At 30.3% G+C, this 23,651-nt stretch overlaps 2 protein-coding genes across 4 annotated transcripts in view; both read left to right on the top strand.

The window, feature by feature from the left end:
• LOC107453160 (A-kinase anchor protein 1, mitochondrial) overlaps window positions 1-23,651 on the top strand; it is a 187,796-nt gene that overhangs the window by 25,209 nt on the left and 138,936 nt on the right. For 2 of the 3 annotated variants that reach the window (XM_016069863.3, XM_016069862.3), the window contains 6 exons: window positions 5,215-5,443; window positions 7,250-7,549; window positions 8,738-8,882; window positions 9,458-9,522; window positions 10,206-10,342; window positions 11,612-12,927. In XM_016069863.3, the coding sequence (XP_015925349.2) occupies window positions 5,215-5,443; window positions 7,250-7,549; window positions 8,738-8,882; window positions 9,458-9,522; window positions 10,206-10,342; window positions 11,612-11,677 (942 nt within the window). In that variant the 3' untranslated portion in view covers window positions 11,678-12,927. Of the gene's footprint in view, window positions 1-5,214; window positions 5,444-7,249; window positions 7,550-8,737; window positions 8,883-9,457; window positions 9,523-10,205; window positions 10,343-11,611; window positions 12,928-23,651 lie in introns of those variants that run through there. The other variant, XM_071180553.1, reaches the window with a different exon arrangement.
• On the top strand, window positions 16,452-23,273 carry LOC107453155 (uncharacterized). Its single transcript, XM_016069858.3, has 2 exons — window positions 16,452-16,669; window positions 22,050-23,273. The coding sequence occupies exons 1-2, from the start codon at window positions 16,660-16,662 to the stop codon at window positions 22,472-22,474; spliced, it is 435 nt and encodes a 144-aa protein (XP_015925344.1). The 5' UTR covers window positions 16,452-16,659; the 3' UTR covers window positions 22,475-23,273.

Here is a 23,651-nt window from a genome sequence, read left to right as displayed (position 1 = left end):
TTTTTTTTTTTTTTTTTTTTTTTTTTTTTTTTTTTTTTTTTTTTTTTTTTTTTTTTTTTTTTTTTTTTTTTTTTTTTTTTTTTTTTTTTTTTTACGTGTTTTCAAGTGATGCCCTGTGGCAGATTTTTTTTCCAGCTATGTGCGCTATCACTAATATCTTTCTGCAAAATATTTTTAAACATGTATTTTACTAATTTGAAGTAACAAAAGCGCTGTGTTTACAATAAAAGTTTTTTTAATAATTGAACGTGTAAGAATTCTTTATTCTGATATGGGTGATATTCTCTCATTTTGTTGGGAGGGGGACGCTCGAACTATTTCCTTCTTCGCATTTTGTAAATAATCATCATAATAAAAAAAATAATTAAAAATCATGGAATCCGTAGTAGTAATTAAAAAAAAAAAAAAAGGTTGACTACGAAATCACGCGAATCGGAGTCCTCGAATGCTTGTTTCTCTTCGAGATTATTGGATTTTGAAACTAAGAAGCAATAACTGCCAAAAATTCGATAAAATTATTGCCTTAAAAGGTAGATATTCAAATGAATTTTCTATATTGTTTGAAATATATCGGGATATTTAAAATCCACTTGAAAATCAATATCAATAACTACCGAAAGTACAATCGAAACATTACATCGATTTACGATACTATCGGGGTAAATTGAACGCTTCAAAAAGTTATTACTTAAATGTATGATTCAAATATTAAGTATAAATTTTTGAATAATTTTTTTTTTATTTTTTTCGAAAAGAGAAATCTTTCTGCAAGAACTCTATAGCGTTCTGCGACAATATCGCCGTGTCGCTTCGGTTAACGTAATAAGTTAAACGTAATGAATTGTTTTCTAGTAAATTTTATTTCAGCTTTGCAATCTATTTTCTGCCTGACTATTAATCACCAGCTCTTAAGGGTTTACTTACCTAGCAGAGATATATTCATAGTTAAGATTGAAACCTGTAAAATTATTACGTAAATTCCTGATTATTTACTTGGAACTTCAATATAAAGATTATATAGTGTAAGAGCAAATTTGGTTTAACAAAAAAATTGAAAAATATTAAATAGAAAGAGTAGGTAATTTTATATGCTTATTGCAGTTAAGTCTTAACAAGATTTCAGATGGAGAATTTCGTTTTATAGAGATGAGATATTATTGCAACTATTCATAACCAACTTTAAAAAGTTTATGCATATTATATTAAGGAGTGTTTGAAATAAATCGTGCGAATGGAGTTAAAAAACATTCAAGTGTGAGAGCATCCGTTGGGCATAAAACTGACTTTCTTCATAAATATAAAAGACAAAAGTTAGTGGTAATTAAATCTAAATTTTTTAAATAATGATCTACTCGGCTCTGGGATACTCTCTAAAAATTGACCGTATAGTTAAATATTTTAACCGGGTCCGAGTACTGAATACCTGGCCGGAAATACTATACTGAATGCCATCAAAAATTCAAAATAAAATTCCTTAAATTCGGAATTGAGATCATTTAGCATTTTTGTATAATAAGCTTTTGTATATAAAGCTGACCTGCGCAAAAAATTTTTTTATCAAAAATTTTGTTATTTCTATTAGTATTTAAATACTATTTTAGCGTACACTTCGCTCTTCTCGGAATTCATCGAAGGACCTTCGCCCCCCCCCCCTTAAATTGTTCGAAAAGACATATCTTACAGCTCGACTTTAGAAATTGCGTAGTTTCGTTTTTTTCTAACAAAAATAATAAACTGTAGAAAAACACCCTAACTAACATTACTTTAAAACCTTAACTGTAATAATTAGTTAAGTGTGACCTAAATATGCTAATTTTAAAATATGAAATATCAAACTTAACTAGCAATTACTAATTGTTTCTGTCAAAGGCCATATCAAATATAGATGGTGAAATGAATAGTTTAATTCTAATTTGTAATTTAGGCTTTTAATTATACGTGATTATCAAAAAGATTGCTTGCAGCTAAAGAAAATTGTGTAAAATATTAGTGTTGCAAACCGCTTTTATGCAAATTAAGGCAACCCCGATATGTTCTAGTTTAAAAGTTATTTTGTTTTGCATATAAGTGACATCGCACAATGCGCTTTAAAACCTTTATTTCCTTGTGATGCTTTTTTTTTCTAATTTAAAAAAGAAAAGGTCGTTGTCTTGTCAAACGTCACCTAAGTAAACGGTTGCGGTTTTTCTCTACCTTCTTATTTATTTTTTCTTCACCCCTTTTACCTGAGGAGTTATTTTTAGTTGCGCTCCTATCTCGCTTAGGGTGTAATTATTTTGGGTGTTCTTTCCTTTTTGACAAATTTCTTTAATTTCTCTTTTTTTTATTATTTTTTTGTGGAAAATTGACGTTTTTTACATTTAAGGGTTATTAACGTTTTTAGTCAGTATTACTTCCATAGATTTAACGATTTGTTTCAAAATTGTGAAATATATGGGGCTGTTCACAAACTTATTTTTATTTAATTTTGTTTTCGAACCAAAATTGCTAAAGGAAATATATTGTGAATTACTTTAAAAAATTTAAATTATTAAACTCAGTATTAATGTATGTGATAGGCATTGATCATATAGAAATAAATTAATTTGAAAAATAAAGGATTAGATGATATTTTTTTAATGTATATAATTTTAAAAAAAAATTTATGTTCTTTGACTTGTGAAATTAAGTTCTTCAAAATGGTAAAAAAATTTAAAATAATAAATATGCGCGAAGAAATTTCATTACATTTAAAAGGCTCTCAAGATATGGTGAAGTACCTACTCAGTACAATTAACATTGATAGGTTCAGATTTTCTGCTGCTTTCTTCGTCTAGCTATAGTTACCATATTTTGCCAATTGTTGCTTCCCCATATATTATAGGGGTCAGGGATCATAATCCATCTAAAAATAAAGTGGAAGTTTATTCAAAGTATGTTTTTTAACCAAATTTTGTAGCTTAATAAATGAGGTGAAAATAAGTCTGAATTAAAGTAAGTTTTGTTAACAAAATTAATCAATTTAAATGATGCTAATAATAGGGGTGAATTTCTATATCATTACTTGTTTCTAAAAGTTTATTTGCTTAGCCCTTGCTACTTTCAGGCATTGTATATTGTATGACATTTAGAAAAACTACATTCTAATGTTTTTTAAAAATTTACATCCTTGAAATATTTCCAAAAAAAGCATTTTTTTATAGAAAGCTCGAGCACAGCCTGACTTCCTGCTTTTTATCAAGTTTTAAATATATTATAATTTGATATGTAACAGAAAAAATGTGAAATTTAAAAGCAATTGAAGAGGTAGCTTTTTATCTGTATTGTATTTAGGGTCCGAACTGATTAACTTTGCATGTGTCAATATGTTAAAAGGTCATGTGAGTAAGTAACATTATGAATTTAGTTAGCTTTTTCTTTGGTATGATTGGATTTGATATTTAATATTTTTTTCAAATTAAAATTTATCAAATATCCAATATTTAAAGTATTTAAAAATATGGTTTAGCAACATGCAATTCTATTGTACTAAATAGTGTATGTATCTGCACTAACTTTTCAGACAACCAAAAACATTCCAGTTTTGCAAAAGTATATCCAGAGTTCTCTCTGGGAATAAATTTTTAAAAAAAAGAAGGTATGGCACTCACCTTCCACTGTACATATGTATCAATGCGTAAAAACTGAGCTAAATTAACAGATTTAAAGATTTCAGATTAACAGATTTCTAAAAAAATTTTAATTACCCTTGTAAAATATTTTAAGTGTTTATTTCAAAAAGTAATTCTCATTCATAATCAAAATAAGAGATAAATTCGTAGTTTGTAAAAAATTATTAATGGCATACTAAAAGAGGATCTTTTTTTCAACTAGTAAACTAAAAGAAAATGATTAATTCATAGGCAAGATTTTTTGGATAGTTAAAACTGAAAATTATGAGAAAATAAACATTTGAGGGTGCATTTTTAAAAAGGGTATTTAAAAAGTATTTTTAAAATTTCTTAAATTCATTAGTATACCACCTCTCCGAGGAAAGAGAAACTTGTAAAAATTTAACCAGTTGGGAATAGTCTGAACAAGGTAAATGTTTGTAATATTAGCATTGAACCTATAAACACGGATAATTTTATCAGTGTGTTATTGCATGGTGCGTAGCGGTTTTAAAAACGAAAATGAAATTTTTTTCTTTACCATGTTGATTTTCGTCGTGTATTATGCAAAAGCGTGCTTTTCATATTGTTCTATTCAACGTTTTCACAATTCATTCAACCACAATCCATGTTGGTGTCCTGTATCCATCCATAGCGTATGGAAGCGCCCATCATTCTACATGTTTGATGAAGTACTTGCGAGTCCACATGTGCGTCTACTGGGCTGGGTTCAGTGAGATTCTAGCACTCGCGTGTGCCATTTTGTGGCATTTTGCAAGATATTCTCGATTCCAGGCTTCATTTTCCACCGTCTGAAATCGAACCGAAATATCTTTCGATCTTTTTATCTTGGCTAATACAGTAAGGAACCGATTATCCGGGACCATCGCTATTCCGGATAATTGATTTTTCTGGTTTTCTGAATCTCGACAAAAAGCAGTTTTTTTATTGTTAAACCCAACTAAAAAATATTTGGTAATCTAAAAAAGAAAAAACGAATAGTAATACACTAATGATTATTTCCAAAATGATGGTAAGGTAAACATCTTTCAAAAAAAAAAAAAAAAATCTTACGAGGGAAAAAGAAATGGCGGGAAAATTTATCAAATTTCGTTCCGGTTTTTTGGTTTTCCGGATAACGGGTTCTGTACTGTATAATCAAGAAAAGTCTTCTTTGTTAGAAACTAGTTATTTTAACATGATTATGTCAAGTCTTTTAGAATTATTTTGCATTTTGTTAATGTATATAGGGCTTAAAAATATCTTTTGAGTGCTTAAAAGGGTACTTATTTTTTGTTGACAGATTTGGCTATGCACCCTGTATTATTTAAACTGATTTTGTTAAAAAAAATTTTATAAATGGAATATGAAAAAAGGGTAGTGTTTTCAAGGGATGGTGGTTTGTTTTTGCAAAAAAAAGAGGAAAAAAGGCGCATTTACAGTGATCAAAAAGCAGGCTGCTTTCAAGAAACGCTTCGAGAGAACACTTAGTCGATCAATGAATCGAATGTTCGTTAATTTTATCTCAGTAAAGAAATTTGCATAAGCTGATATTGTGAATTTCTAAATGTTGTTTATTTTGCAGGGCTCTAATGATAGCGGAAGAGGAGGAAGTGAACTTCAATTCGGTTTTGACTCCCAACCTTGTTCTATGACCTATGAGTTTGATCTTCATTCAGATCATTGTGGCTATTTGATTGGTAAGAGAGGCAGCCATGTCAACTACATCAAAGAAAAAACAAATGCTTTGATTTGGATTCGCAATGCCCTCTCCCCTTTTAACAATGAAAAGAAAATTGTATCTATTATTGCAAGTAAGTTCTTCTTTACAATTTGGTGCAATAATTTTTTTTTTCTCTTGTAAGAAATTCAGAACTAAAGGCAGTGTATTTGCGCACCTGGAAAGTCATGAATTTTGGTGTTGAACGAAATTTGTCATGATTTTAACTATTTTTGTAAAAAAAGTAATGGAAAGTCATGAATTTAGGTCGCCAAAAAATCTAATTATTCGACTGGAATTTACCCATCCCCCAATTTCTTGGTGCCCTGAATATCTGAATTTGTACAAACTCCCCACTTAGTCAAATTTTTTAAAATATAAAATTTTTTTATCATGCTCTTTAAAAATTGTGTTCTTTCAAAAAATGAAAGAGGGGGAAAAAAAATGTCATTTCTAGAGCAAATTACCTTTTAAACTTCTGTGATTTCAGAATTTTTATTTTATCAATTTAAAATTCTAGCTGAAGCAAGCCAGTCATTGGCAAATTATTTTTATTCCGAAATGAGAACTGTAAAATCAGAAGTATTTCTTTCCTTTCCCTTGAACAAGAAAAGTATCTTTAGAATATAATTCTGCGGAAAAAAGAAGAAAAATTACTTTTGACCTATTTTATTGCTTCAAATCTTTATTTTCTCAGTTTTTTAAATTTAAAATCTATAAATATGAAGATGCAGAGTATAACGGTTTTGGTTACACCTATAATTTCAATTAATGTTATTATGATGCTTTTTAAATTTACTATTGTGTTTTTGTCTGAGAAAATAGTAACTTCATAAAGTCATGAAAAATTCTTGGAATTAGTCGTGGAAAGTCATGAATTTGAAAATCTAAAATGTAGCAGTTACCCTGTAAAGAATCTTATACAATTCTCTTTCATCTGAATGCTTCTGAAAACAGTATTTTTTTACTATGCATTTATTTATTTCAAATTAACTGTCATTTTTCAGATAGAGCTGTAAAGCAATAAGTAGTCAGTTTGTAAACATAAAAAGGATTTAAGTTAATTTTAAAACAAAATATCTGAAACTTTTCAAATGATCATATTAATTTGTTTTGCATTATAGCTCATATTTTGAAAGTCTGTATGTTACTTTTTACTTCTCGTAATTATAGTTGTGATTCTGTATTATGCAGGGTTGCCACTCCACAGGGAGAATAGGGAAAACCTGGAAAATACAGAGAATTTAAAAATCACCTAAAATAACAGGGAAAATGCAGGGAATTTTTTATTTTATTTTGGTCTTTTAAAAAATGGTGACGACCACTCAAAGCGTAATCTATGGGATGTTTAACCATGATACTTCAGCTATGCTAAACTATTTCATTTAACATAGCATTATTTAAGTGTGTTCAGCTGTTTTTCCAGCAATTGAAACTAATAAATATAGTTAGCCCAATATAGCTCACACGAGAGCGTAGTAGTTGTTGTTTCCTCTTAATATATTGCATATAACATGTACAGGGAAAACACAGGAAATTTTTTTCCCAGATTTGAGTGGCAACCCTGTTATGTAATTTGGTTTGGACGCAAGAAATCTTTAAAAGATTATAGGTTTTTTTTTTTTAAATATTATGGCATAATATAGATTTTAAAAAAATCTTTAATATCTATTACTATTCATTTTAAAAATTAGTGTTCAAATGATTTGTGGACAGTTAAGTATTGAAAGCGTGAGAAAACATCTTATAAAAGTTTTTTAATACATGAACATGTGAGATAGTTTTAAATTCTAAATCATATGCCAGTTATTTAAAAAAAAAAAAATATTTACTTGATTTATTAAACTATGCAAAGGAACTTCAAAATTTTTATACTAACATGATTATTCTTTCTCTCAAGGTGACGAAGCTTCTATAAATGAAGCACTGAAGCTTATTCGAAAAAGATTTCCTCTTGCTATATATCCTGATGTAACATTAGAGCGCTCTAATCACGTTCTAGTTTGCCCACCTACCTTAAAACTGTCTCCTCCTGAGGCTGTTGAATTTCAAGTTGTGTTGAGTGCAACAGTGAATGCTGCTCATTTCTTTGTTCAACTGCCCACCCATCCATCTTATCATGCATTGCCGCCATTCACATTGTCCATGGCATCTATGTACACTCATTGTCATGCTCCAGTTGTAACTTCACCAACTGTTGGTAAGTATTTTATTTCTTTATAACCTGCTAAGTACAGAGAGTGTAACTTTAACTGAAAATAGGCTAAGTGTGAATCAATCTCAATTTTCAGATAATCATATGCCGAAGTCCCAAAAATCTTATGAGCTAATGGTCTCATTGTTACGATCTAATATTTAAGGTGTATTGAACTTTTTAATCTTAAGTTGAAATTAGTAAATAATTTAATTTTAAATTATGCACGGTGCGTAGCGTTTTTTTTTTTTTTAATTTATTTTTTTAAGTGTGCTTTTTTTATTGGGTATTTTTAAAAAGTGCTTAATTTTCCCTTCACATTTTCAGAATTCATTCAACAACAATCAATTTCAGCGTACTGACAGTCCATAGTGCATGAAAACTCCAATCATTCTACAGGTTCATGGGTGCAAATCTTCCGTCCCTAGGACGGATTTCCGTCTTTCGAAAATGTCCGCGAACGGAAACAAGATGACTCGAAGACGGAAATCGGAATTTTTTTTCTTCTTCTGTTCTTAAAAATATGTTTTAGGTCTGCGTTATTGGTCTACTTTCTTATGTCCTGTTGTTATTTTATCAAAAGATAGAATAATAAATATTTTTTGTACAGTATTTAAACTTGATGTATTATGGTAAAGCTTTCTTAGATAGTTTGCATATGTCGAGGGGGTATTGTGTATGTTAGGTATTTCAGTCAAAAAATTTTCAGTCTTGGCCTTTTTTCCAACTTGCACCCATGTACAGGTTTGGTGAGATACTTTTAAGTCTGCATGTGTATCTAATGAGCTGGGTTCAGTGGGATTCTTGCACTCTCATGTGCAACTCTGCTTCATTTTGCAAGATATTCTCCATTTCAAGCATTTTCCACTCTCTGAAATCGAACCGAAAAAATCTCTTGATCATTTTTTAATGGCTAATATAATCAAAAAAAGGAGTTCTTTGTCAAATTCTAGTTATTTTATAATGGTCATGTAAAGTCTTTGAAAATTATTTTGCATTTTGTTAATGTGCATAGTGCTTAAGAAATATTTTTGGGTGCTTAAAACGTACTTAAAGGGTGCATATTTTTTGTTGAAAGATTTGGCTGCGCACTGGTACTATCTGGAATTTTTTTATTGTTCTAATGATTTCACAGCATTAGTATTTTATTTTGTTCCAAAGTTGTGCCTAGATACTGATCTATTATCTTTGTAGGTAATATTGTTGTTTCTCCTGTTGCTGATGGATGGTTTAGAGCAGAAATTATGGAAGTTTTTACTGAGGACGATACATGCAAACTAAAATATCTAGACTATGGAGGATATCAAATAGTACCTACCTCTACTTTGAGACAAATAAAGTAAGTTTGTAATAAAATATTTCTTTTTAATTAAGTATTTTAGATACTTGTAAATTCTTTATTAATTTTGGTTTGAATACATAATAAAGATTATGAAATTTCTTTGTTAAAAAAATGTAGGGCATAAATAGCAGAACATAAACAGTTCTTAAAATTTATCGTAATGCGATTTTTTTTTTTATTGATATCATGTGAATTCTTTTGCGATTTTAATAGCATGAACAACAAAAAGGAATACTTGGACTTACTGCAATTTCTTTTTACATATACAACATTGTACTAGTTTGTCCTTTGTTTTATTATGGCTTGTTGAAACAATGTTAACAGAGATTCATTGCTCTGGATGGATGGAGGGGGAAAAAAACTTTTTTTTTTCATTATCCAATTACTTATAGATTTTAAGTCTTTAATTAGAATTTTTATAGTCTTAATGTTACATCATTAAAAAATCTCATTTTCCCCACTTGTTGCAAACTAATTGTGGCAAAAATCCATTCATGATAATTATAATTTTAAATACTGTTATGTTAATGTCTTTCAGTTTTAATTAAGAATTTTTTATTTTTCTGTTACAGCTTTGAATTTATGCAGATGCCATTCCAAGCCATTGAATGTTATTTGGCTAATGTTACATGTCATGGTAATTATCTTTTTTTTTTTCCTTCTCAAGTTTAAAAAAATATTAGTTTAATGTAATGTAACTAAAGCTGTTATTGCAAATGATAAACCAATTTTTGAAATTTTCTGTTCATTTTATTTAAAACATATAATTGCATTGAAAACTTAAAAATCTGTAAGAACAAGTTTAAATACTTTAATCATATGCATTAACGTTAACAAATATTAACAAAATAGATGGACCTACCGTTTACAAAATGATAATAAGTTAGTTGATAATTTATTTAGTTCATAAGTTTCAAGGAAATTTTCATCAATATGAGGACAGAAAACACATGGGAAAAAAAACACATGTACCAGGCATTTATAAACAATTTTACATAAACTGCTGCTCTTAAGTTGAATTCAAATTTATTAATTTTTTTTTCTTGGTTTGTTATTTCTATCAGAGTGCTAAACCATAATAATTAGTTTTGATTGTTTGTTTAGCTACAACTAAAAAAGAATAGCCTTATATTTTAAATGTCCCCCTGAGATTTTTTTTATGAATTACCTTAGAACTAAGTGATAATCTTATTAACACATTTCATTTTTGAGTTTTTTAATATTAAGATTTACTTTATCTACATTGCAGTTAATTTTGGCTAATGTGACTGTTGAGTGCTGTTCTAAATGCTTATTAATTTGCCTAATTTTCATTTTCAGAGGAACTTGGGTGGACTGAAGAATCCAAAATTTCTTTTGAAAATTTGGCACAAGGTCAGATTTTATCCGCATATGTTGCCGGAATTGCAGACGATGGTATTCCTTGTCTTCATTTGTACAAAGTCACTGGTGCTACAGTAAGTAATTTTATTAAAAACATTTAAATATAGCTCTTTTTGTTATTGAAAAAAGAATGAATCTGAGTTGTACATTAAAAAGTTATAGTGATATTCAAAGGTGTGCCAAGTATTAGCAGGTTTTGTTATTGCCTATCCTAAGTTGCCACACTTGTTATCAAGGTAATAACGTAAAACTTGATGTTGCCTTGGTAACAAGGCTGGCAACTTAATGATAATCTAAATTTGTTAGGTATTGAGTACTGTAGAGATAAAAGGCCGTTTGCTATCATATACTCATTATGAGTAATATTACTAAATTATTAAAGTTCATAAATTAGTCTATGTCAAAAATACTTTTATTCGTCTTAACATCTTAAGGTTTATTTTCTGATATATTTAAAAGCTAATCAGAATTTTGTAACTGAATTGATAAAGATGGTGATTGTGTATTGGTTTTTATTTTTCCAGTTAAATGGAAGTTTTGTGGTTAGTTTTTGCTTTCTAAGAGTGTTGTAATTAAAAAATTTAATGTTAGGAGTGTAAATATATGTTAAATATTATACACTGCATTAGAGATGGGTGCAATTATTTTAGTATTAGTTACTAACTGATGCAAATACAATAGAGTATGAGTGACAAAAACCTGATTCCTTAAGTATCAGATACATAATAGTAGTTGAGTTAATTGTAATGCAAAATCAAACATTTTGTTCATAAAATGACATATTTTGCATGATTTCAACATCATTACTTTTAATTAAAGTTATTTATTATTATTTTTTTTTTTTAATCTATAAGCATTAAATAAAATACTTAGCAAAAGCAAAAAAGAATTCTCACTTTATATCTGACAATTGCTTTTTCAAATTTTTCAACTCTAATTTAACATTTAAAGCAAATAATTAGTAATTTATGTCAATGTTTTTAAAAATATTCATGCAAAAATTATTATCCAAAATTTTTTTTAAAAAATTTATAATTTTTTATGGCATTTCTGGAAGTTCTTTTGTATTGTAAAAGAATAAAATAAGTTTTGACCTAAACACAAAGAAAGAATCTTGAACCAAAATCTCTTGAGGAAAGAAATTAAATCTTTAAGACTACAATTTGTTTAAAAGGAAATGCTTATAGCATTCTAAGTGCGATTATTTTTCAAAAGCTGTAATAAAATGAGCATATTTAATTAAAATTATTTCATTTACGTAATACTTTCTCTTAGAATTGAAGAAATGTTTGTATATATCTTTTTTTCTGCAAAACAAACTTACAAACAATTTTTTTTTATAGAATACTTTCATTAACCAGGCTTTGGTAGAAAGCGGACTTGCTAAGTGGGTATCCTATGAACAATAATTGCACGTATCAAGAAAATCCAGTGACAGTCATGATTTTCAAGCTATGTTGGATTGTTTGATTTAGAAGTGTGGGCTACATTTCTGTAATAAGATACTCTGCAGAGATTTGCTGCATTTTTTATTTATAAAAAGTCATGCAAGTTTTTGATTTTTTTTTTTTTCTTTTTCTTTTTGGATGAAGGATCCCATATTAAAACCATGTTTTGGCATTTCAAATTGTATGATTTTTAAACTTTTGTGCGCAAATTGTGCATTTTTCAAAATTAAATGTTCTGATTTTCTTGGTTATCATTTTTTCATACCATTTTATTTTGATGCTAATTTGTATATAGTTTTATTATTATTAATGCTCAATTGTTTATGTTAATTTTCGTGATAGGGATGTTTACTAGCTGACACATTATTTTTTTTCGCAAAGTCCTATTGTATATGAACTAAAAATATTTATAATTTTGATTCATGCATGCAGATTGATTTATTTGTATTTATAGTTTGTGTTACATATATTAGTACACTTGAGTGCTTTTGTCCTTTACGTAGTTGCTGTTTCTTGTTTTGTACTCCTTTTTTTACTGTATAAATGACTATGATCATTAAAAATTTATATTTTTAAAGTTTTTCTATTATATTTGTCGACGTAATCCAATTGTATAGTAATCCCATAATTTTCGACAGCTAACCACAGGTCGTTGATTTGTTAGCAATAAAGCTGCCATTTTAGTGTGTGCAGTGTAGTGATATGCGTTCTTTCCTGACCATTGTCCATTCTCCTAATGCTAGCATTTGTTCTTATGTGGTTTTTAAAACATTTATGACATGCAATTTGTATGCTGTTAATTGTTAATCTAATAGATTTTTTGAGTTTTTATTATATTTTGAACATTTTTAATTACTAACTGTGAATCGTGTTATCCTATTGCTTTTTGACTTGTCGAGTACTATTTATATTGTTAGATTTCATAGTATCTGTTTTGTATGAATATTAAAACTTTGTAATATTTTATCTCTTTAGCTATGATTGTTACAGCAATGAATATGTAATTTTAAAGTTTAAATCGGTAGGAGAAGGAGATCATATATTTTCTTAGAATATAAATAATGCATGTATTTGGTAATGACGAATCTGTATATATTTAAGCTATTTGTTTTTGTTAATCTATTTTGGTTTCTTAATGTCAGTTGCTAAGGCTTTTGTTTAATTTGTGTTTGGAATATTTGTCAATAAAATTTTTTTCTTTCCTGTCTTAAGTAAGTTTTTTTAATGTAGTTTATCTTAGATAACTAAATGTGTTTTTGTTTTTTCTGTAGCTGATCATTAGACTTGATCCTTCAATTAGAAACATGGTAAATTTTCTTAATGTTTCTATGTTAAAGTAGTGTGCTCCAAAAGGAGGGTGGGTATCTGGGTTGGTTTTTGACGTCACACATCAAAAACCTGGAGCAAGTTTCGCTTTTATCATTGGAGACATTTTGTAAGATATTAAATCGTGCACAATACTTGCATTATATGCTACTATAATTATGATTTTTATTATATCCTGTGTGAAAGATATAGTAAATAATGAAACAATTTAGTTTTTGTAAAATGAAAGTTCATGTATTACTTAAAGATCAATATTTGCTATAACTATTCAGTTTATATTAGTGAACTATGAGTTTATTATTATCAGCTAATTATTGACTTTTTCATTATGATTTTAATTCTTTTGTGCCTCAATTTAGGCAGATTTTTTAGATTGGGTAGCACTAAAGTGGTTGCCAATAATTAACTGATCTCAACTTTAAAAAAAATTTAAATTCATATTTATTACTTATCTGCGGAGATGCAGAATATCTATAATCTTACCTGAATCTCCCTCGCAACCCTGGAAAAATGTTTTCTTCAAAAAATTCCTACAGATATTTTTTTGTTAAATTTGTTTTAGCAAGAATTTTTTTTGTTAAAAGAAAACATGTTTGTGTATTTATTACTTTGAATTAAGTTTATGAGCGGGAAATTTAATAAATTATTGCTATTTCAATATATCTTGATTACTATCTTTAACACATTCTTGCTTATTAAAGAATTGTGAAAAATCAATAAAAAAAAATTTCCTTGCTTTTATTACCAAATTTTTAACAGTACATAACTTTCCAAAAATATTTTGAAAAATCTTTTGTACCAGCAAGAAAAAGCTATAAAATTTTGATCTTTTAATTTCTAATAAATATAACCTTGCCTAATTTTTGGGTTTTTGACATGACAGTTAAAGCCATTCATTGTCAAAAGCTTGCCAACACTATGCGTTGGGTTGTCAACACTAATTGTTGCATAGGCTTGTCAACACTAAATGACAATAGAAAGTAAAGAATTAAACACCTGCTTAATGGAGCAATCTAAGGTAATAAAAAAGAAATTTGAAGAAACAAAGCTCAATCCTACTATGAAAGATAGTTTTATGTACCCTGATTTTTGTGTTATGTTTGCCCAGCATACGGAACACTGCATTGGTGAGAAATTTGATAAATAACCCAGCTATTAATATCAACAATCTGACTGAAGTTTTAGCAGCTTAAAAATCGATGAATATCAGAATAACGCGCACGGTAGATAAGTGCGCGTTATAAATAATAAATTCTTGAATTTTCTTACGAAGGCTAGTGCACGTTAGTGTGAGCCCTTCCTGTAGTTGAAAATACTGTCGTTTTTAGAGCGATTTAGTCTAGAAGCTTCTTGATTACGGAAAAAGATGAAAAATGTTCAACTTGACTTAGCCCTAAGCTGTACGCACCATCTTTGTTTATTGTTAAACATTAAATTAAAAGCACTTAGCAATAATATTACGGGGATATTTCCGTATAGTAATCTGTTACGCAAACTACAACCGCTAAGGCGCCAAATGGATTTTTTTTTTAAATGGTGATTTTTTTTTATTGTTTTTCATTGACCACTACCTGAAAATTTTCGTGACTTTTCGGTCATTTTGCAGAATATCGCGGTACGGAAATCCTTCAGTTATTACCTCCGTATTGAATATTTCACTGCTTTCGTAAAGCATTCAGGGAGAGACTTTTTCAGGTTTGGTGGTCACTGTGACCTCCAAAAAATTTACAAAATTTCGTTTTTTTTTCCCCTTTTAAACACTAATTAGTTTATAGATTTAGAATTTCTTAAATAGTGAAGGAGGGGGGGGTGAAAAATGTTCAGTTTTAAACATTCTTTTCTTTAAAATACATTTACATAGATGATTACTCCGAACTGTGGCAAAGGAGCAGTCTATGGCCTAGAAGTTACACTGAACTATGAAGTATAAGTAGGCTGACCAACATCTACAGAAAACTCGTTGCAAACTATTTAAAACAACACGCTTGGAAACTCATCTCTTACTTTTTCCAGTTAAAAAAAAAAGATCTGCGTGCGATTTCTGCTCTCCCAAAATATTTATTTTACTTTAAAAACAGCGCTGACTACCCGACCCCAATTCTGAATTTACGACAGTCAATGTTCTATTCCGTAGCCTTGTGATTTTAAACCCGTCCCAGAAGACAAGGGAACGAGTGTTGGAATAAACTGGCCTTCGTGGAGGACTTTTTGATGGAATTAACCTTCATTTGTGTTACATACAAAGAAAAATCCTTCACTGTTACCCCGACGGCAAGGGTAGGTACTTTATTTACGTCGCTTTAGAGCAGCACAACACAATAGGCTATTAGCGACGGTCTCGAAAGCATCCCTGAGGATGAGCCGAAGACATGCCGTCCCGCAGTGGACTGATCGTTAAGACACGGTTCCCAGCAGATCACCGAAGTGAAGCATCACTGGCTACGGTCAGTGTGCGGGTGGGTGACCAATTGAATCAGTCTGCGTAGGGACCGAGGGTGTGCGGCATTGGTCATCGTTAAACTGTGCTACCGTAAAGTGCTCGACTTCGCTCGCAGGTCGTCAGGCTACCTAAGCTGGGGTGCCATCCCCTCCGCAGAGGATCAAAATTGTGATGGCATGTCTTCGGATCATCCTCCGGGATGTTTCCCAGACCGTCGCCAATAGCCCATTATGCAGCTCTAGTGCGACGTAAATTAACAACAACAACGAAGACATGCCATCGCAATTTTGATCCTCTGCTGAGAGGATGGTTCCCCTGATTTGGTAGCCCGACGATCTGCGTGCGAAGTCAAGCACTTTACGGTAGAACAGTTTAACGAGGATCGATATCGTACACCCTCGGTCCCTACGCAGGCTGATTGAAGTGGTCACCCACCCATTTACTGACAGCGGCCAATGTTGCTTGACTTCAGTGTTCTACTGGGAACCGTGTTTTTACAATTAGTCTACTGCGGAACCCGGCGGCAAGGGTATTCAAATCCATAATCTGCCACTGAGGATATTTTTCATCAACACTGTGGCCGGGATCAGATTTTGTATCAAACATCCTACTTTAATATCCGAAACTGAGTCACCTGTTTGTCCCTGGGCCACCGCGATTCAATTAGAAATTTTATAGTATATGGAAGAAATTTTAAAATTTTTTTGAGGACGCTGGCCATCTTTAGTGTAAGTACTAATTCAATGGGGCCTACCTGAATTGCCCGCCCAGCGCTTTGTGTCTTGGAGACAGAGGGTTCGAATCCCGACGCAACTTTTTTTTTCTACAACTGGCACTGAACTTTCGTTCTTCACCTCGGAAGATGCAGGAAGTGTTTCTCATTTAACGTTACCCGATGGGCACCTGTAAACCTAAATCAAAGAGGCGAGCAACATTTCCCACGCAACAGAGAACACACAGAAATATCCATGCCCTGAGCGGGATTTGAACCCACAACCATTTTCTCTAAATTGTGGTATCTATTTTTCTACCTAAGAGGCTTATAAGCCATACTTCTGTAATTGAGCACACAAGCCCGCATATATGTGTACCAATAAAATAAAATAAATCACGATTAGTGATTTTAATGTGTTTGTTTTAATCTTAATGTTTTTTTTTAATTTAAATATTTTAGAAGATGCCTTGCAGTAAGTTTCCATTTAAATTTACCTCTATGCATTTAGTACTTTGTATTTATTTTTTATGTTGTCAGCGATAAAAATGTTGTTAAGTTTTGAAAATTATGTAACATTACTTTCCAAATCAGAGATATTTCTTTTAATTAAATTTCATATGAACTTTTTCATGTTGCTATTATTTTATTGCCATATTTGCAATTGTTCTGATATTCCTGATCAAAACGTATGTCTTAATTTGTCCAGATTTTAATTTTTTGTTCTCATATTCAAATTCCTGCAAATCCATACATCCCATTTTCTGTGAATACAAATGCAGATTTTTAAAACAATCAATTCGAAGAATTGGATTTTTGATCCAACATCTTTACTTTAATTGATAGTTCCAACTTAAGGATTGTCCACTGATTATATGCGTGGTTCAGGTATATTTCTTTACCCACAAGATTCTTTATTTTGAATTTTTTGGGAATGGGCCATTCGAAAATTACGTGAGCACGGATATTATTATTCTAAAATAGCCATTTCTGGCGATTTCGAACTTCTTCTCTCCTTTTGTCAGCAAAAATTAGCAAATCATAAATCCCTTTCCTTAAATCTGAAAATAACTAAGCGCCACGTGGCGAGTCAACAAAAAAAGTGGCGACTTAACAACCGGTCACTTTTCCCAATCGTTTTCTTCTTTCTTTCAAAAATTGTTTGATTATAAAAGTACATACATCAATACAGAGACTCTGAAAAACTGAATTTTCATCCCATGTTAGAAAAACACTATTTTCAATCCCCGTATGTAATGTTTGAACTGCCCCAATTCCGTCACTTATGAAAGAAGTTGACAATTTAACATTATCATATTTTGGTGATGAATGTAGAGGCTTTAAGTTTATTTTTTAATTTAGCAAATATAGTTACAAATCTTGGTTTGTAATTTAATTCGTCTGATATTCAAAATGATCGATTTCAATGAACAATTCAGTAATCGTATAGAATTGTTTGATCATCCACTAAATTATTTATGTGCAAAACTGTTCAAACTTAACAAGCATATTCACTGTTTTCCTTTCATTGATTATTGAAACCCTGTTTTAAAATTATTTAAGATTGGAATATTGGACTCGAAAACAATTTTTAGTTAAATATTGATATTATAGAGTATTAACTGATTCCGGGTATTTTTTTTAAATGTAACATCCATGAAAAAAAATTTTTGTAAATTGATCTCTAACTGTTATGAGTTGATTTTTCAGTGCTCCATTCATAAATTAAACTGAAAATGGTAAAAACTTTTTGTTTTAAACAAAGTAATTTAAATTCTGAAATTAAAAACAGTATATTTTATTAAATTATTCTTTTGAGCTTAAATTCACCTTTATTATGCTTAAGTAGAGCAAGTTAAACTTTTTTAAGTTTGTCATTTGCCTTTTCTAAAAGATATTCTCGGCAGGCATGCTATTCCAAATAATATCCAGATTTTTTTCTTTGGCCCACAACGAAGACTGTTCTTGTTTGATCGTTCTTTAAAGGAGGATAAATTTCAAATGAGTCACATGAACTGTTTTAGAAAACTTGTTTTATTCTTTTACATTAATCCAAAATAAATAAACTAGTTAGAACTAGATATTCATTAAAAATGTTTATTTATGAATGACGGTAGTAGAAAGAATTTGTATCAGAAAAGTAAACTTTTAATGAAAGGTGCAGTTAAAAAAAATCCCTCTAGAAACTTTTTTAACCACCAGATTTTCACGTATATTCAAAATAATTTTTAATTGTTAGTTTGAAGGGTTGGCTTCGAATACGCTTATTAATTAGTGCTAAACTCGGTAGCAGAAACATTCTCCAACTGCAGATTATTATTGCATCTACTGATTATTTATCATTAAAGTTTTATATTTTTAAAAAGCAAACAGTTACTGATACTTCTTTTTAAAATATCTTTAAACTTGTTTACAATAAAAATCAAAAGGCCAGATTGAGAGAACAAAACAAAGCACAAAAAGAAAATATTTTTTTTTTTTCTGTTACTTGATTAAAAGCTATATAGAAATATAGATAACTATACAGAAATTTTTCCTTTTTCTAATATTTTTTTCTCTTATTTTATTTTTCAGTATTATTGTATAAAATGCAACATCTTATCAACTTAAACATTATAAAGTATGACATAAGAATAATATGGCATCAAGTTTAAACATCATAAAGTATGATTTTTAAGGATCTTATAGTTGCAAATTTTACTACATGTAGATAAAGCTATTCAAGAATTATCTTTAGTTATAAAAAGTAGTTGCTTAGAAAGCATAAACTTATCAGTTATTTTAAAAATGACAAATTATTTTATGGAGTCGTAATGGCTCAGAGGATAGAGAGTTCGCCTTCCAATGAGGTGAACCGAGTTCGAGTCCCAGCAATGGTTTGTCAATACGAATTCCACATCTGACTTGCACCGACCACAGAGCTGACGTAGAATATCCTCAGTGGTAGACGGATCATGGGTTAGAGTCCCTTTGCCATCAAGGTAACTGTGGGAGGTTTTAGTGTTTTTCCTCTCCATGTAACGCCGATGCGGGTTAGTTCCATCAAAAAGTCATCCACGGAAGCAAATTTCTCCCAGTACTTGATCCAGGAGTTTCCTTGTCTTTTGGATTAGGTTCAAAATTAAAGTTAACATTAGTAGTCGTAAACCCAAATAATTGGGTCAGCTGTTCAGCGACGGCTATTGAATAGAATAAAATAAAAATATCTGTGACTGTGTTGAAGTCGCCGACTAATTTGGATTTATTCAACTAATGAAATTTTGAACTCAAACATAAAAATACTTTCTCTGAATAAGCATAAATTTTCTTCATCCTTTAATAATCAATGTAGACTGATGATAAATAATTATTAAAAATTAAATGTTGCATTTTGTCAACATTGGTTTAATGAATTTCATATTGGTAGTGGTTTCAATAGGTGTGCGATGCGTATAAAAAGCTCCAGAGATATGGCAAAATACGCAATAAGAGAAATTAATATTACCTTCGATCACTCTTATGACTAAACTGTTTGGGACCAATATTCCCGACTGTTTCTGTTCCGTTCCATATTTTGATGGTCAAGATACCAAACCTGCCGAATAAGACGGTATGGTTATACAGAAAAGTACGTTTTTGTGTTTGTTTCCGTAAATTGGTTAATAGTTATCCCTATTTAATTAGCACACTTCGAAGCAAGCCTTTGAATTATTAACTTTGGTTTTCAGTACGGGAAAATCCGATCGTTAGAACAAAAGTATGTTAGATAATAGGTAATTATTTTTTCCTGTTTACTTGCAATAAAACCCACATTAAGCAAGTTCGCTAACTTAGAATCCTTGGAGTTCGCTTGAAGATGATTTGACGTGTTCGAAAACATTCAAAAAAGTTTAATCCGTTTTAATCTTAGAGTGCAGCGATTCCACCTTTTTTTTTGTTACGTGTGTGTCCCGCAGTGGACTGATTGTTCAGACACGGTTCCCCGCAGATCTCCGAAGTCAAGCATCACTGGCTACGGTCAGTCTGCGAAGGGACCAAGGGTTTGCGGTATTGGTCTTCGTTAAACTGTTCTACCGTAAAGTGCAGGTCGTCGGGCTACTTAAGCGGGGGTGCCATCCCCTCTGCATAGGATCAAAATTGTGATGGCATGTCCTCGGATCGTCCTCAGGGATGTTTCCCAGACCGTCGTCAATAGCCCATTGAGCAGCTCTAGTGCAACGTAAATGAAATAAACGTGTGTTGAATATTGAATTAAAATGTTTTGGAAACGAACTTTTTATTTTAACACAAAATATTTTTCAACACTGCACCGACAGTGTCTTTAAGTGTAACTTTTTCATCAAGATAAAAATTTTCATGATATATATATATATATTTAGTAAGATTGAAAAAATTGAATTGAAAGAAATAAAATATTTTAAAAATTATTTAAGGAGCATATACACCTAGGTGGTCGGAAAAATCGACCTTTTTCCATCTAATAATGTTCTTCACTGTTTCAAGAATCATAATCCGAAAGATTAAAACGAAATCCGTCATAGTTTCATTGTAAACATTAATAATGTTGAAGCGCGTCGAGCACTTCAACATTGACAGATTTGCCCAAGTTTCTAAAAAACGCATTAGATTTATTATTTAAAGATGTTGAATACTTGAATTATTTATGTATTGCTCATTATGAAAAAAATAAATGAGAAAACTAGCATTAAAAACCCGTTTTTTTTTAAAATTTTGTTTTTTTATAAAAAAATTGTGTGGGGGAGGGGGAATCTGAGTCCATGACACCCCCCCCCACCCAGGAAAAATTCCAGGATCCGCCCGTGTACTTAATATAAATTTTTTGTAGTTCATAAGTTAAATCTTTAATTTGTTGATTAATTTGTGCAGACGATATTTGAAATCAGAGACAGAAACGTACTTTCTCTGATTTTTTTCTTCTGACGGGTTTTGACTCTCAAAACGTAGGAGGCGTAGAGCTCTAGAACATCTTTCAATAATAATTTTTCTTTTTTACGAATTATTAGAGCGATTCTGCTCAACTTTTGAATTTTGTGATTCAAAATTGGACAGTTTAAAACAATGTAAAAATTTGTATATTATTCAAAATTTTCCAAACCATAATTAAATAATCATAAAAATCAAGAATTATAGCAAAAATGGCATCAAGATAAGTAATTTTTTTCATATATAAAAAAAATTCTGCATTTGCATAATTATTTAAACAGGGCGCACAAAATGTTTCGTAATCATTACATATAGTATTAACCCAAGTAACACTACACTTTCTCATATAGGGTGTTCAAAAAACAATTTTTAGTTCGTCCTCTCAAACCTTTGACAGTTTTAAACTATATTGATTAATATGAGAAATCGCAGGACCTAAACACTTCAAAAGTTATAAAAATATTCCTCGAAGTATTTCTTGAGAAATTTAAAAAAAATTGGAAAAACTGAAAGTGTCTATTCAGTTATTGTAGGGTAATGTATCCCCCCTTTAAATGATATGGAACGGTCTGATCATTCATCTTACTTTTCAAAACAACTTTCTGGTAGTTGTTTCTAAGAGCCCTGCATTGCTGATATAACGTCAGAATTTGTATTAAATATTCCACCACAGAGCTTCCCTTCAATGTAGAAAACAACCTGGGAACAGCATGGTGTGAGATCTGGACTGCATGAGGGATATGGCAGTATTCTAATATAATGCTAATTACTTCGTTTAGAAAACGGTCAGTTCAAAAAATCGCTTGCGCTTTAATTTAGCGGTGTTGCCACTACGTAAAAAAATGCTCTTTATAAATTTTTGGATTCTAAGCTGGGTGAAAAATAAATTTTTTATTTGTTCTTAATTTAACAGAAATTATTTCATATTTCAGATATTTTTAGATCATCTCCAAGAAGTTCTTTTTCCACAGCGACCTACGTTTCCGGCATGATCCTGGTTATTCTGGGCATTGGCAGTATAACAGTATCAATAGATCCTCGTCCATTCTCAAGAAGCTCTTGGACAATATTTCTTGTAATTGGATTGTTTTTGATTGCAAGTGGTTCTTTATTATTGGTTTTAGTATCAAAAATCAAGGCACATATAATAGATTCTCCAAACAGAATAGCCGAGAATGACACCATCAACAGTGCTGCTGATTTGTTAGATGACAATTTGTATGATGAAATTGATGGAGCATCACACGTCGCTTATCAGAATACGGTCGAGTCTTTGGAGTCTGTAAGAGCTGTTAGTCAATGCATGATGACCAGATCAGAATCTCCAAGATTGTTTTTCAAAGAGACCTTCGTTTAGGTTCAGAAATGTGACGTTTAATTTATTGGACAGTGCTTATGATGTAGGACTTTTTTTTAAAGTACTTTTCTAAGCTCTATGAATTTTAATAATGTTTTAACAGTTTATTAATGTTTTTAACAGTTTATTCGCATTGAATATTTTAATAGACGGTATTCCTCTTCCACTATAATATAAACAATGAAAAAAGTAACATTAATAGTTTATCTGACTTGTCTTAAGATATTTTGAGTGGATATTTAGTGGAGCCTAAGAAAGTAGTTAGTCATAGCATGATCACATTAAAAAAAAAAAAGTCAGTAAATATTGATTAGTATAGTATACTTTCTATTGAGCGGTATACAACGAAATTTTGTAAAAATTTCATATTAACTGTAGGAAAAGGCTGTATAGAATAATGAAACTCATACACTACGTGAACGATTTTTTTCTCCGATATATAATTTTTTTCTATTGTACGAATTTTTACAGCAAAAATATTTTTAACTAATGTTAAAAAATATAAGAATGCTCAATTCACTAAAGTGCAAAACATCAAAATGTATCATGTATAGTTCTGCTGACTTGCCAGATAAAAATTTATAGTACTTACTTATGAAATATAGCATATTGCTTCCTAAAATTTAGTGAAGAGGATACTATGTTCACTAAAATGTCTTGTAGAGCTACATTCTTACAAATGTCTTATAGTTCGATAAATATGAGGTCAAAAGATAAAAAAAATGTATTTAAACAATTCACATTTGTTATTTTAGTTAATTGATTGACTAATTTCTGCAAATAAATTTTTTAAAAACTACTCTTTCGCCCCCTTATTGTACAAAATTAATAAACATCACCCGTTAAAGTAAAAACAATTTTTAACCGCATATTCAAACATAGCATGACCAAAACTAAAGCAGTTATAAGTGCAGAAAAACAAGGTGTTTCATAATTACTGCCCTTAAGATCCTTTAGTCAGAAGAGATTTTTCCATCATCCCGTTAAACTACGGAGAATAATGTGTATGGAATTTCCTAATTTATTCTGCAATTAATATTAAAGAAAGATGTTTGTTCAGGTTCATTCATTCATTAAAATACATTCTATTGAACCTAGTTACTAAATTTTAAAGTTGTAAGTACTTTTAAAATGTTTAAATCTAAAAAGTTCCTTTACTTCCAAATTTAGGAATTAG

Source organism: Parasteatoda tepidariorum, chromosome 5 (assembly GCF_043381705.1).
Source record: "Parasteatoda tepidariorum isolate YZ-2023 chromosome 5, CAS_Ptep_4.0, whole genome shotgun sequence".
Taxonomy (NCBI): domain Eukaryota; kingdom Metazoa; phylum Arthropoda; class Arachnida; order Araneae; family Theridiidae; genus Parasteatoda; species Parasteatoda tepidariorum.
Note: the sequence above shows the minus strand (reverse complement) of the source record. Positions and strands in the feature narration are given on the sequence as shown.